The sequence below is a fragment of the Triturus cristatus genome, chromosome 3_2 (assembly GCF_964204655.1).
Source record: "Triturus cristatus chromosome 3_2, aTriCri1.1, whole genome shotgun sequence".
Taxonomy (NCBI): Eukaryota; Metazoa; Chordata; class Amphibia; order Caudata; family Salamandridae; genus Triturus; species Triturus cristatus.
This window is the reverse complement of record NC_140584.1, coordinates 991,684,817-991,700,375: the sequence shown is the minus strand read 5'-3', so window position 1 is coordinate 991,700,375 and position 15,559 is coordinate 991,684,817. Positions and strand designations below refer to the sequence as shown.

Here is a 15,559-nt window from a genome sequence, read left to right as displayed (position 1 = left end):
GGCTACATTTTGCCGTAGGCCTGCGAAGTCCCCTCTGAGTTTGCTAAATAATTTTTCCAGAAAACCCAGTGTGATCGGATCATCTGTGTGCTCCCCGGTTCCATGTCTTTCTCATGGGGCTATGCCAGCTGCTGGTTGGATCCGTGTCCTCTCGTTTTCTTGGTGCCTGGTTTCTGTACAAAGTCTTTAATTGTAGGGTCCTTCTTCGCTCATTGCGTACACATTTCTGTGGTCAGGAGACTGCACAATCAGTGGGCACAAGTCGTGTCCCACCGTCCACCAGGCAATCCCCGGGTCAGTGACCTCCGTCTGTTGCCTCTCTGTCCAAGGATGCTGGGTTCCCGTGGTCAGGGTGCGCTGTTCTATGCTCCAACTTACTAAGATCCCTTACCTGTCTCCTCGTCTGCGCGGAGTCCTCGCACACTAAGGAGCAGCGCTTACAAACCCAGGTTCGGAGTCTCATGCGACAGTCAAGATGGCCCCCCGGCCTACAATGTGCGCAGAGCTCCAAAGGCTTTCCCCAGGGCCGGTCTCACCCCAGCATCTCCACTTTGCTCCAGAGGGAAGTTCACAGCCTAACGAAGCATTGTCGCAGATCCGAGATGGATCCAGGGATATGCGTGGGGCAGATGCACAGTCTCTAATTCCCAGCGCGTTCGTCCTGCGTATTTAAGCACTACCAGGCCCCCAGTGAGGCCCGACCTACCTGTTAGGAGAGTCCCAAGTATCCAACGGGGCTTTCACTTCTGGCACCGCTGGCTGGATGTTGCGGCCCCAGGGATCCTCACTTGGCAATGCGCTGTGTGGGGCCTCCGGGCCCAGATCAGGCCTCTCTCCCGGGAAGCAGCGGGAGCACCGGTCACACTAGAGGTGCCCATCCCCGTGGGGGCCGCGCGTTGCCCGTGTCCTCAATCGCCCCACCGACCTCCGTTTTACTGCCTCCGCCGCTTAGGGCTGACGATGCCTGGCGATGCCTGCCCCCCAGGATGAGAAAGTAGTCGGCGGTCACTCAACAACCCTCCTAGTTGCTGGCCGTGTCTCGATTCTCCGTATTGGCGGCCTCGGAGTCCATCTATGCCGCTGCACCTCAGCGCTCACTTGTCCAGATAATACGATTCCGCTGTCACAGGAGCACCGCAGGGACTTTTCTGGCACCGCCGCTGGTGGGCTCCACTCCCGCGGCAGCCCACTCCCGCACTGTCAGTCGGGCGCGGCAGCCTCGTTGTCGTCGCGGCTTCCCTAGGGCAGGTCGCGGCACCGCCTGGGGAAAAGTCCTCCTTCCTACCCTAACCGCTAGTGTCCGTGACCACAGGGCTTCGATTTCACCTCATTTGGGGTCTCTCATGCGCTGTGTTGATGCCTTTATCGGCCCTGGTGAGCGGAGCTCCAAAGAAAGTGCTACTCCGCCGCCATCTTGGCCACGCCCCCTATTGTATATTATTATATATTAAAATGGTATGTCTTATCTATATTATTAATATATTATTCAATTAAATGTTTTTGGCATAGAGATAACATATACATTTTCTGTTGATGCCTCATGGTCTCTGTCACCCACTGTATCTTTGCCTAATTCACTGTGCTTTAAGGCTCAACATAAATGAGAATTGGTCATTCACGGCAGGTCTGACCCAAAACGATACAGCGTTGATGTAACCAAAGTACCTTTTTTTTTTTAATGAGTTAATGTTGTCTTTTCTGCTGCAGATTTTATGAATTTCCAAAGTAATACTTTTGATGTCCAGGCACGGCCAGCCTACCAAGACTTCCCTACCTTCTCTTATTATTACCTGACACTGAGTGTGCAAGCAGGAAAGTACCCGTGCGACTCAAACACAGAGCTGATCAAGGTGATTCGTGTCGGTAGTAACACCAGCTGTGCCAGAGACAGAAGACAGCCAGACTGCAATGGGCCTGTACCACCGCCTGGACCTTATAGGTAAGGCTTGGCTTGAGTACTAATTATCACCCTGTCCACTTCTCTTGTTTCCAGACACTGTAAGCCTGATTCAGAAAGGTAAACTTACACTTTTTGTGTAAGTAAACTTTTTTTTAGTATTCACAAACTACAAGTTCAGTTCTACTAATTGTAATTTTGCGACTGCGTAGACTCCGCACTTGTGGTGGAGATACCACACATAAAAAGATAGGCCTGTCATGTTCCGAGTTCTCTGATGCAACTGCAGAATTTCCACAGTCGTAAAATTACTATCAGTGTAACTGAATACCAAAAAATAGTGAAGATTCACAAATGTGTAAGTGTACCTTTGTGAATCAGGCCCTACGTGAATGTTCATTAAGCAGATACATTTTTGAACTCTCTGCCTCCTGTTCAAGTATAATAGGCATTGGATTGCATTTACTAGTGGTTGCACGGATGTTCGGATGTCACGCCACATTTTTGCACTAGGCCCATGGGTCTTTTAATGGTAATTTCATTGATGCAATGCTTTGCATTGAGTGAGTGCTCACATGCTGTGAGGCTACATCCACCCATTGCAACCCTGTACTGAAACCAGGTCCACACTAGAAGCTTCTTTCATGGTAAGAGCAAAATATTGCACCAGGGAGTCAGGGACACCAAGGGGCAGCTGCCAGGTGCAGGTGGAAGAAATGGGCAACTTTCGCCAAATGCCATTTTGTTTAGTTTGCACCGACTAGCCTCGTAAAAGGCTTGTTTTGCATCTCCTAGTTGCAATCTGGTGCCTCTCGCTGCTCCTGACTGGCGGTGCCGTAAGGCAACTCCTAAGGGGCATCTTAAAAGCATTATAGGCCCACGGGCACAGCAGTACACTGGGCTCTGTCTACACAGCCACTCACAGGAATAAAAATGTTTAACAGAAAATTAGTGTTACATTCTGGTCTGCATGGGGACCCTTTAGTTGTGGGGCCCCGGGCAATTGCCTAGCATGCCCATGCGTTAAGACGGCATTGGTACTTACATTAGGGTTATGTTTGCACTGGCACGACAGAGAAAAAAGAGTAAGACAAGCTCTATACCTCTGCAGGCCCCATTTAATCGTATGTAAGTTTACCTTTCTCTCCTCTTCTGTTTACCCCATAAACAAGCCCTCTCTAAGGCCTGCTCTTGTATCACCGATTGCCTTCACACTGCTACACTGATGGTGCGCATGCTACGTCATGCCCAGTTTATGCCATGTTAAAGGGTAAAGGGTTAAAGGGTATTGCTGCAGTAGAAGGAAGAATCAATCAATCAATAAATAGTAGATTAAAAAAATATATATTTTGCTCAAGTATGCGTCACTTTTGTGATGCAAACCGAGTGCAAAATATTTTTAAATGACATTTGCACATCATGGCAATTTCGACTGTTTAAAGACAAGCTATGTTGGTGTTTTGCAAGGAGTGGGAGACTGCAGGCGTTTGTGTTTTCTGCATGCAATGTTTGTGGTACCTGAGAACTCAACAGTAAACATGGATCCACCAGACTATAAAACGTCACACAAGCATCCAAAAAACCAGCCCACACACTGACCTGTAGCACTTCCAAATTACTCTATAGGCCAGCCAGCCCTGTATCTTTCTTTTTGTCACAGATATCACCCCTGATCTATATGAAAACATAACACACCAATATATTTTTAACATCTACACATCTTAAGGTTTCAATTGCTGGGTGCAAGACCTTTCTTGCCCTGATTGGCTGGCCGCAAGATTGCACTGAGCATGATATTTGTCAGATTTTTAGCATTTTTTCCAAAACCTGCTAATACCCTCCAGGGTCCCTCACCCAGGGACATATCCCTGCAAAGGACTACCCACCTACTTTGTTCACTTTGGTCCCCTGAGTGTGTTGGTACCAGACATGCAGTGGTTTTCTATGGTTTCAGGGTGCCCACAGGCAATAAACAATGCATATTGGAAATTTGGAGCAACTGCAAATGAAATGCTGATTTAGGGCACCTATCATTTGGTCACAGATATAGCCCTGGGCAGGGCTGGCATTAGCACCTGTGGCACTCAGTCAATCAATCAGGTGGGTTGTAAAGCAGAACTACTCACCCAAAAGGGTCTCAGGGCGCTGGTGGAGTAGGGGGGGGGGGGGGTGCTGCTGGTCAGTCGAAGAGCCAGGTCTTGAGGTCCTTCATGAACTGAGGTGGAGGTGGTGATTGCCTGAGGGGGAGAGGTAGGGTGTTCCAGGTCTTTGCTGTGAAGTAGGAGAGGGATCTTCCTCTGGCTGTGGTCTTGTGGATATGTAGGATGGTGGCCAGGGAAAGTTGGGCGGAGCGAGGGTCTCTGATGAGTGCATGCAAGGCAGTGGTTGAGGTATGCAGTTCCTGTGTCATGTAGGGCTTTGTAGGAGTGTGGGAGGAGCTTGCAGGTGATTCTTCTATTGACTGGGAGTCAGTGGAGGTCTTTCAGGTGGCTGGTAATGTGACTGTGGCGGGGGATGTTGAGGATGAGTTTGGCGGAGGCGTTCTGGATATTCTGTAGGTTCTTGATGAGTTTCTGGGTGATGCCGGCATTGAGTGCATTGTCGGAGGTGATTCTTCTGCTGGCAAGTGTGTGGGTGACCGTCTTTCTGGACCGGGGGGGGGGGATCCACTTGAAGATCTTTCAGAGCAGGGGTAGCATGTGGAAGCAGGATGATGAGACGGCTTTGATCTGGCGGTTCATGGTGAACGAGGAGTCCAGGATGATGCTGAGGGTTTAAACGTGGTCTGTGGGTGTGGGGTGGGTTCCAAGTGCTGCGGTCCACCAGGAGTCGTCGCAGGCGGAGGGGGAGGGACTCATGATGAGGACTTCGGTCTTCTCCGAGTTGAGCTTGAGGCAGCTCTTCTTTATCCAGGTGGCACTCAGTGTGTATATCTTTTTTTGGCACCCTCCAATCATACCTGCTCCACAGATTCCCTTACTACCACTCTTCAGGGATGCCCCTCGTCTCTCCGTTGATCCTCTCGCACACATATTTAATTTCTTTTATAGTGCCACTCTTAGCAAAGTATGGTGAATCCTACAAGTGTGCAAATCAATGTATAGGAAACATTATATAAGACAACGAGGGCTGCAATGTGTAGGAGTCACGTGTCATCCATAATGATAAGCAATATATTTTAAGAGTGCTTGGTCTTAAGAAGCACAAACTCAGGATTTAAAACATAACATAGTGGTTGGGCTTGACGTTATTAATAGGAATTTATTTCTGCCCAAACAAACCTTTTTTAACAACGAAAGAGTGGCGAAAAAACATAAGCTTCTAAACCTATTCCTTGCAGTTTGTTTGCAGCTCTTTGATACCAGTTCATAGCTCACTTTGCTATATTAGAAGAATTGTAACTTACAAACCGTAAGTGACAATAGGATCTCGGTGACGTCCTGTGCATCTCATCTTGTCATGAGCAGATTAATAAATTCTGATTCTGCTTGTCTCTTTCAGGGTGAAGTTTTTAGTAATCGATCCTTCAAATGTTGTCAAGGCAGAAACCAAGTGGTCAGATAACATCAGTTTAATAACAGGTTTGTACACTTAAATGAAGTCCTCTTTTTTTCAACCATGTTACACACTTCCAAATATACCAGTTTGAAATTGGTGGGAAGAGTGTATAGTGTAATGTATCTCAATAAATGTTCGCTACCATAGGGTATTTAAGTACTGCTGGATAAATTTGTTTAAGGTGTAATTGGCTGATGTTCCTTCTGAAATGGACCAGGGCCCCTTTCTATAAGCTGGGCACATTACATCTAGCCCATAAAAGAGCCAGGTATTTCTGGGTCCTCAGTGTCAGACTAACCCACTACCAGAGGTATCACCATGGTGAAAGTGTGCAGGTCAATGGACCTGCTTGATCCTAGTTATTAATTTTTGGATGACCAATTATGGTTCATCTAGTACCTACACTATGACATTTGTCAAGCAGGTAAGAATGGCCAGAATTTCAAATCACTACAGTCCTGTCACTGATAATGCCCATACAGCTGCCTATATGTATACTAATATATTATTATTTATCTGAACTTCAACTTTTTCAGTGGAATTGCTGCTCCACGCTTATTCAGTAGCAGCAAATTGAAACCTGGGGACGTTTCCCAGTCAACTTACATCATCACTTTCAAACATTGAAGGTGGCTATTGAGGGGTCAACAAGTGACACACTTTAAAGATCTAACAGAGATCTATGTCTGTTCACTGAAGGCTAGGAGTAGCTGGACCCTACTGGACCCTACCTTGGAACGTGCCCCTTTGACTACCAATGACACACCATGGATGGCTCTGTGCCCACCTGAAGCCCCCCAAGACCCTACTATTTGCTTATGTCTGGCACGTAAAAGGAATGCATTCTTAGAGCCAGATTTAGAGTTCGGAGGGAACTGAAAATACTCCAACTTCTGTAGGAAACTCTACATAAGAAGTACAATTCATCAGCTGAATTTCTTCTCCCTTAGGGGTAGCATTGAAGAGGAAATTCTGCCACTGGATTGTAGTCCGTATTCAGAGTTTGATCTAGAAATTGGAGGATTTTTACTTCTCGTCACACTTTAAAGGAGGTTTTTATGTTATGTTATGTTAAAATTATTAGTGGAGTGCTCGTTCACCGGTCGGTTTCTTGGCGCTAAATATAGGAGTAGCCAGGAGCCTGGTAGGTTATTCATATATATAGGAGTAGCCTGGAGCCTGATAGGTTATTCATATGCCTGGATAAACAGCCAGGTCCTAAGAAGTCTCCTGAATATCTGGAAGTCTGTACAGGATCTAATGTCAGGGGTAAGGGCGTTCCAAAAGTGGGGGGCTAAAATCGTAAATCTACAGCCACTAAGTCTCTTCAGTTTGAAGGTCGGAGTGACCAGGAGGTTCAGGTGCGTTGAGCGCAGATTGTGAGCAGGTCTGTATCTCTGAATAAGATTGAAAACAAATTTCAGACAGAGGCCATACTGAGATATGAAGAGGAAACACCCGATTTTGAAAGCGCAGCTCTGTGTTACCGGGAGCCAATGTAACTTCCTCATTAGAAGTGAAGCGTGTTGCCATCTTGGCTGCTGGAAAATCAGTCTGGCAGCCGGATTCTGCACCATCTAAAGTCTTTTGTTTAAATATACCGGGAGGTCAAAATAAATTGAGTTGGCATAATCAAGGTGGGAGATGACCAAAGATAGGACAGCCTGAAACAATGCTTCCCTAGTGAGGAGTCAGATGATTTTCCTTTTCTTCCGAAGCTGGAAGAAGCAGGTTGAATCTACCGTCCCAATCTGGGACTTCATGGAAAGGTCACAGTTGATTGTGACCCCAACACTCTTGGCGGAAGAAGATGGTACTGGGGGTGATCCAACCTCGATTGGCCAGAATTTAGGGTTCCAAGGGTTTCGAGCACCCCCTATCAAAATCAGTTCAGTTTTAGCTTTAGGTGGTTACTATTCATCCAGTTACGTATGTGTAGCTTAGTGGTCTGGAATTTAAGAATAGAATCAGATGTGTTGTCAATGGTAAAGATAAGTTGCAGGTCATCTGCATGATTAAACGTGCACACGTTTCTTTCTCTTAAGGACAGGATAATAGGGAGTAAATACAGGTTGAACAGGTGCGGGAATAATGAGGATCCCTGTGGCAACCGCAAGTTAATTTAACATTAGGCGCTGTGAAATGGGAGAGGCGGACAGACTGAGATCGGCCCTCCAGAAAGAACGTAACCCATTCTTAGAATGTTCATTACTTTTGTTTCTGTCGCTGCCTTTTATACCCTTAAATGACACCCTTAATGTATATCGGATCTTCTATCTAAGTGATTTAGAACAAGAATCTTCTGTGACTCCTGAAAGTGCCAATATGATAAAATGTGTAGCTAAACATCTGAAATGTGATGTAAACTTAGCTAGATAGCGAGGTGGAGGTCTTGTATATTGCGTAAGATGAATTAAATTGACTTCACCTTTAAGTGGAGAAAGAAGTGTAGTTAAAAGTTGTCACCACTACTGAAAAGTAACACACCTACTCCACAACAGACAGATACAGTAGCTAAAACGCTTCCATAATACAGTATGACTACAAGAGGTCTGGAGTGCAGCTAGATAGTACAACCCTTAGGTAAACATGCCTCTAGGAAATGTTGGAGCATTTTGCGAAGACGGGCTTTGAAATGCAGGTAGAACTAGGGTAGATTCTCTACAATACTTGGAAAGGAATAAGGGCAACACTAGTAGACAACAACACAAACCAAAAGGATGAAGTTCAGCTATACAGCACGGATTCAAAAATAAGTAAAGAAACTGAGCTGGATTGCGCCAAAGAGGAGTAAAAGCTTAATTTAGTCATAGTCATCTCTAAAGAGGAGGGAGAAGCACAAATAGAAAGCACCATCCACAAAGAGGAATAAGGAACTCAACTGTGATCCCCAAAGAGGAAGGAAGAACAAAACCATCACATCCATGTGGGAGGAAAGAGCTAGCCTATTTCTAAGTCAAGGGTTGTCAGAGAGTGACATCTTCTTTAGTTCCGCAAATCAGCCCTGCACCAATGCTTTGCACCCTTCCAGTATACAGGGTGATGTGTCTGGGAGCTACACTGAGACTCACGCTTGCCTTTAATGTGTCTTTGCACATCTAGAGCTCAAGTATCAGCAGAATGGGACTGAACTTCAGCTTCGCCCACACCTTGACCTTCATCCGCAGCATCAAGGGGCATCAGCCAGTCTTCTCACCATAGCTTCAGATAGTATCTATATCACGTGGAAGCTGTCCATGATCTGTATGTGAAAAGGTTGGATGGAGCCAGTTTGTTATTAATGCTAGATGGACATGTGCAGTCCATGAATATCGCTTAATGCAATTACCTTGGAAGGAGACTGTAAACATTTCACAAAGTCAACAAACAGTGTGCTTGCCACGATAGTGCAAAGTGCATTTTGAAGATAATATTGAAAATTTCAATTGAAGTCATCAGTGTGAGAGCAGCACTGAGACTCATTATAATTCTCTTTTTTGCAACTTACATTTCAGGGCTACATATTTGATGGACTCTGTTTTAATCAGTGTTCTTCTGTCTATAGAGCTGTTAGCGCTTCCTGCAGAGCCATATGGAGTCACCAAGTAGGTCTTGGTCAGGCATGTATAAGGATGGTAGTCTTAGATATATGCTCAAGCGGGTACCAAGATTGTGTTTGAAGTTGTGGTGCAGAGGTTTGAGAGAGATCCTCTGAAGTTTGCTCACTCCATTTATCTGCAGCCTGTTCTTTGTGTTTGTCTTCCGCCAGAATGTCTGGTGCCCCATCATGATCCTACGACTATGAAGCCCAGTCCCATAAGCATAAAGGCTAAAACCCGTCCAAATGACTCCCGACACCAGCATAAACATGGCTTGTGCGGACTACACTACCCTACCTCCCCCCCTTGTGGGGTTGAGTCAGAGCAAAGAATGTTTAATCCTTGTCTGTCTGCAATTCCATTAGGGCAACAGGAATCCTCAACGCTCCGGTAAAACCAGGAACTACAGGTCAGTGAGGTGAAGGGAGACCAACCGGCAACCACAAAAAAGAAGAGAGAGTCCAACTGCCATTATTAAACAAGAAAAAAAGCCCATTGATCACATTTTGTGACATCATCTGCTGATAACACCTGCCAGTGTTTAATAGCCTTAGGTAGTTGTTACTAACATGACCAAATGTGGTGACACAAATCAGTCTGTTACTCACATGGGCAATAACAAGCACTCGCTCCACGACTAGCCTTTTTGCTTACGTAGATAACCACGTTCAATGAGTTTATTTGGGAGACTCAGCTTCTTTGAAAAAAATCAACTTTGTACTTGCAATTATGGCAGATCTGTAAAAACTGGACATAAGGCAGGTTGTCCTTGAGGGCACTCAGATGATCACAACGAAGTTGCAAAAGAGAGTGTGCCTCTCCGTGGGCTTTCGGTAAAGGCTGATGTAGAGCCTACCACCTTGGACCTGGTCTACTAGATCTGGATCATTTATTCACATGAAGATTCTACTGAATGCTCGAAGTGGAGATGTGTGCCAGAATTATTAAGCCAGAGATTAAAAATACATTTGGTTACCAACGCTGAACCTACATAAGAAACACTGTTTCTTTTTTTTTCTTCACCAACTTCCTCATCTATTCACTATGGGTGCGTGGTCGTGATTGTGAGCATGAGTGGTACATATGGTTTATATTTAAGAAAAGATCTCTCCTTGTGAATACTGACTTAATCTACACATTCAAAAGTGTTTATCAGGACCTTCCTGCTGTACTACGTTTAACTGTCTGATGTTTTCGGACTTGTGTGAGAAATAGTTAACTTAATTATAATAGTGGATGCATGCCTCGATTTATAATGTTTGTTAGCAGAGAAAATATCTTGTGTATGTTGAAATAAATTTCAATGGACAACATAAGCACTAAATTGTCTCCCGTAACTAAAACATTGTCAAGACACAATGCAGAGACCATTAATACAGTCATTAAAGTCAGGCTCCTACGAACCTTTATCAATGTGTTCTTTAAAAGTCAAAGTAAATAGGATCAGTTGGGGCTACTCCTGTAGTAATCTTTTATGTTTTATCACATGCAATCTGAGTCTACTCCAAAGCATATAAAATGGTAATATTAGGTTCATATACATTTACACTTAGTACAAATAGAAAGAAGAGTGACCTCTTTGCACTGTTTTCTATCACTGCTCCCTATAACCATAATTGATGTTTTAATCGGTCTAGTTATTTTGTATGTCGGATGGATATTTCATTATCAGTTTTCATGAACACTAAAATGTCTGTTTCATTTTATTGTTAAATCACAAGCAATCATAAACATACCCTTTTGAACACTCGATAAGAGTGAAATATATATATCATCTTTAGAATAACTTCCCTGTGAAATTTAAATAATAAACATGTGATGAGAAGTTGTGGAAATGTGCCTTTTTCAGGGGCACACCGGTGCAGGGTTCACCCTTACGTTTGTCCACGAGTCCTTAGACTAACAAAGAAGAGATTGGCACTGAAGCTGGAATTCAAGATAACAAGTTTATTAATCACTCATGAGTGGGACTACATCAATTCAACACCCTCAGGTGCTGTAGGAGGTAGTACATGGAACACAGAAACCATGGGCCTTTTATACACAGTTTTTTGCAGAGTAAGCATAGAGTTACAAATAGAAGGTACAGGCCTAAACAGGAATAGATACTGACAAACATGGGCAGGTGAATATCACTTAGTCAGAAAAGTGGGAGGGGAAAGAGAACTGCTTACATCAGTAGGATATGATAGACAGTTACATTCTCAAACAGGTGCATTCTAGCAGCTACAGGCCTTTCCGAGCTCATACATTGCACTGGCTCAGTACAGAAGGAGTTAACTAAGGTTGATGACTCAAGCAGAATAGAAAAGCAGGCAACAGTGAAGACGGCAGAATCACAAGGCTAACAAAATGGATGCTGCAAACAAGATGGCTTAAGCTAATGTGAACAGCAATTGTTTTTGATTTCCACAGACGGCCCTTTTAGCATTAGCTGAAGACATCTCTATGATTTAGAAGGAGCATGGATGGTATCATGGACATTAATCATTATTAACTCACTAATTTATTGGTCTGTTACTAGTCGGGCCTTTACATTCTTGACATTTTGTTTAGCTGGTACACATGAGGTACAGATAGAAGCACAAAGGGAACAGAGCACCAGGCCACATTGGATACATAGGCAACAGATGAAAAGAATCGCAAAAAATATACCTAGGGCTGACAATATTTTCGAGCCCCATACAGTAAACATAGTCCATAGCCATCCAGTCAAAGCCCATGTTCCTGAATCCTGATGGATTTCAGTGGCTTTCTTGTGCAGCTTAGAAATTGCTTAAAAACTGAAGGGGCGTGGTCAGGGATATACACACAGCAGTTGCTCCCAATAATGCGGCATGCTCCACCATGGTCTGCCAGGATCACATCCAAAACCATCCTGTTTTGGAGCACCACAATTCTCGCAATTTGTAGTTCTTCCATGATGTTTCCAAGTGCCATGGCTGTCTGATTGGTTATGGCCTCTACAACATGTGTTAAGCGCCTTATTTTTCTGCTGTTTAAGGCCACACCAACAAAGAAGAATAGTCACAAATTAAAGTCAATATACTGCTGTAATGCAGTATCAGTCTGATACTCCTCATCGTGATTTATTGTCCTCTTAAATCATCTCTTAGAAATATCATTATACAGTTGATAGTCTTTGTGGTAGGATGCAGGTGCCAAAAACACAGGTGGTAGCAAAAAGGACACAAAGCAGCTGCCTGACCAACCAATAGGTAGATGGTAATAACCTTTATTTCCGCAAATGAAATAGGTGTTATGTGAGGACAAAAAACTGCTCTTGTTCATTCCAGTAATGGTCAGCACTAAGGTAAAGTCACTTTTTCCCACCGGGAGACTACCAATACTGCTCACACAAAGGTCTGCTCGAGCTCTAGTAACAGCTATAACAGGAGGCCCATTACCCTTGAGAGTTCGAGCGTTAGGAAAAAAATAGTGCGTGGAGGAATCTCCTCGGCAATACTCCATTTCCCATACAGTTCCTTTAGCTTGTGGATCTCCTTCCTCATCAGGGTAACAGACTCTATTTAACTGAGCGTTAAGGCTTCCTACATCAAAGTTGGTAATATTACCAATATAGTGCAAACCAGGCTCTGCAGGAGCCGTTACGTGAAAACGGCAGAGGAATGAAAGGCGTTACTCCCTTTTTCTGATGAGCTGGCATCATTCACATAACCAGCAGTTGGTAATGTTCGTAGCATTATGGGTGTGATGCAACATTTGAATGAAAGTATTGTTGAGGTAGGACATTCTATGCTTCTTCTCATGATAAGGGAGAGTAAAATCTTGGTGCTCAATGAGGACAGGAGTAGTAGCAGTCAGTAGATATCGAGCAGGAGCTACTCCCTCTACAACCCATGTTATTGTAGCGATGATGACAAAAATCAAAGTGAGTCCAGTAATGAACATACTCTTTCGATCACAAGTTTTTGCAGCAGTTGACTTCTTCTCCGCAGGCATGTTCATCTTGCCGTTGAACAACAGAACAGATGGTGCCCTAAGGTCCTGGGCAGACGTTGGTTTCTTCGCTGAGGTTGAGCCGAGTAGCCACTAAAAGAGGACCACCCCTTTGTAACTCAGTCTTTCACTACCCAGGACAGTGGCTCAAACAGTCTCTTTCAGCAACAAAGTGTCTCTCTTCCGGGGTCGCAGCTGATATCGAGATGTACCAGGGATCGTGTGGTCCGGGAAGACTTCCTCAGGTCCTTCAGGTGACGTGGCTTGTTCTTTCTCTGTGTCCAGGATGTTGCGATGATCTGCCAACACAGCTGGGCTCACTAGGTCCTGCAACACCTTCCGACAATGGGTTGCGTGGACCCAGTTCTTCCGGTTGGTCACTCGAACCGCAGTCCTGGTAGCCAAGAGCACCTGCTCAGGGACATGTCAACGAGGATCCAAGGAGCTGGTCCGCTGAAAGGACTTTGTTAGGACAAAGTCCCCAGACCATAGATTATGGCCCTCACCCTGCAACCTTCGAACCTGTTGATAAATAGAAGACAAACTGTCTGTCAACTGAGACAAATAGTCGTTCATCAATACATAGGGTACATCATGTATAGGGCGTGGCTTAGGAATCCCCTAAATATTCATTGGCCTTCCAAAAACGACCTCATGTGGTGTGAGGCCAGATCGTGTATGTGGTATTGATCTAATAGATAGCAACGGTAATGGCAGTGTATCAGGCCATTTCAAAGATGTGGAAGCCTGTATTTTGACCAATTTAACTTGAGGGTAGAATTGTAACGTTCCACTAGCCCTGCTGATTGGGGGTGAAAAGCAGCATGGAACTTCTGTTTAATTCCTAACCCTTTCATGCGGTAATCAACAACTTGCCCAATGAAATGGGGTCCGTTGTCACTCCACAAAACTCAACAAATGCTGAATCTGGGGAAAAACTCCTTTAGAAGCACCTTTGCTGTAGTAAGAGCTGTTTTATCTTTCGTAGCATATGCCTCCACCCATTTACTGAAGGCACAAACCACTACTAAGACATACTTTAGGTTGTTACAACGCTCAAACTGTATGTAATCCATTTGCAGGACCTCAAATAGTGCAGTAGGTATGGCAAACCCTCCTGCTGGAGTTCGTGTTCCCTTTCCAGGATTATATTGGACACAAATCAGACAAGATGGGACTATCTTTTTAGCTGTGTCCATAGACGGCCCTTTTAGCATTAGCTGAAGACATCTCTATGATTTAGAAGGAGCATGGAAGGTATCATGGACATCAATGATCATTAACTCACTAATTTCTTGGTCTGTTACTAGTCGGGCATTTACATTCTTGACATTTTGTTTAGCTGGAACATCTTTTCAGTGTGATATGAGGAGTCAAAAGTGTCAATTCATATCCTGTCAAGCGGCACTAGTCTAATGTTGTGTTTTGATTTGATTTAAAATAGCATCAACTGAATGGGGTACTAGCACAATGGACACAGCTGTCGTCGCCACTGCTCAAAAACACCCAGGCAGTGAACGGGCAACTGGATCAAGGACAGCTGAGAAATATGCACAAGGATGCTGCTTATCACCGTGTGTCTGTGTTAAAACTGAGAGAGCGCAACCGTCCCTCTCGTGTACATAGAGTATGAAGGCCTTAGTGTAGTCTGGAGTTCCTAATACTGGTGCAGAACAAAGAGCTTGACGCAACTGTTGGAAAGCATGCCGGCATTCAGTAGTCCATGGGAGAGGCATCGGAGTGTCTTTAATCAAAAGGGCCCACAAGGGTTTAACAATGTGAGAAAAGCTAGAGATCCACTGCTTACAGAAAGAAGTAAGGTCAATCAGTGCACGAACATCCTTCTGAGTACGGGGCACAGGTGTGTCTAAAATAGCTTGAATGCAATCTGGTGTAAGTGCACGTCCCTCCTTAGACAGGAGGTGACTTAAATAGGTAACCTACTGTCTACAATATTGCAATTTCTACCGAGAGACTTTGTGATGATGAGAGGCAAGGAAGGACAGCAATAACTGTGTTCCTTCGTCACACTGTTATGGGGTATCAGCAGCCAACAAGATGTCATCGACATATTGAATAAGAGCCACCCCTTTTGGCACAGGGAAAGAATCAAGCTGCCTTTTCAATGCCCGGTTATAAATGCTAGGACTGTCTGTATACCCTTGTGGAGCTCTAAAAAATCTGAATGATCGATGATTCAAAGTGAAGCCGAACAAATAACGGCTGTCAGGATGAATAGGTATCGAGAAGAATGCATTATTCAAATCAATCACACTGAATGTAGTTGCAGTAGGAGGAACCATAGGAAGAAGTGTTGTGATGTCAGAGTCTACCGGATATTGGGGCATTACGATCTTGTTAACCTCTCGCAAGTATTGTAAGGGACTTCTTCCACAAACCTCTCCTTAATCAAATCCTGAACAATGTCTATCAATGCTTCTTCGCCTTCCCGAGATATCTTATATTGGGGCAGTCAAGGCAATGAAGCACCTTCTTTCACTTGAATATGTACTGGTGGGATAACGATTTGTCCCACATCGGTATTGGATGTAGCCCACAAGGTACT

The 15,559-nt window shown here is 44.5% G+C and overlaps 1 protein-coding gene across 1 annotated transcript in view; it reads left to right on the top strand.

The window, feature by feature from the left end:
• The window catches only part of LOC146858951 (uroplakin-3b-like protein 1), a 266,907-nt gene that overhangs the window by 203,490 nt on the left and 47,858 nt on the right, over positions 1-15,559 (top strand). Inside the window, exons 3-4 of the mRNA XM_085649602.1 lie at positions 1,708-1,939; positions 5,399-5,478. Coding sequence (XP_085505728.1) covers positions 1,708-1,939; positions 5,399-5,478 — 312 coding nt within the window. The remainder of the gene's footprint in view (positions 1-1,707; positions 1,940-5,398; positions 5,479-15,559) is intronic.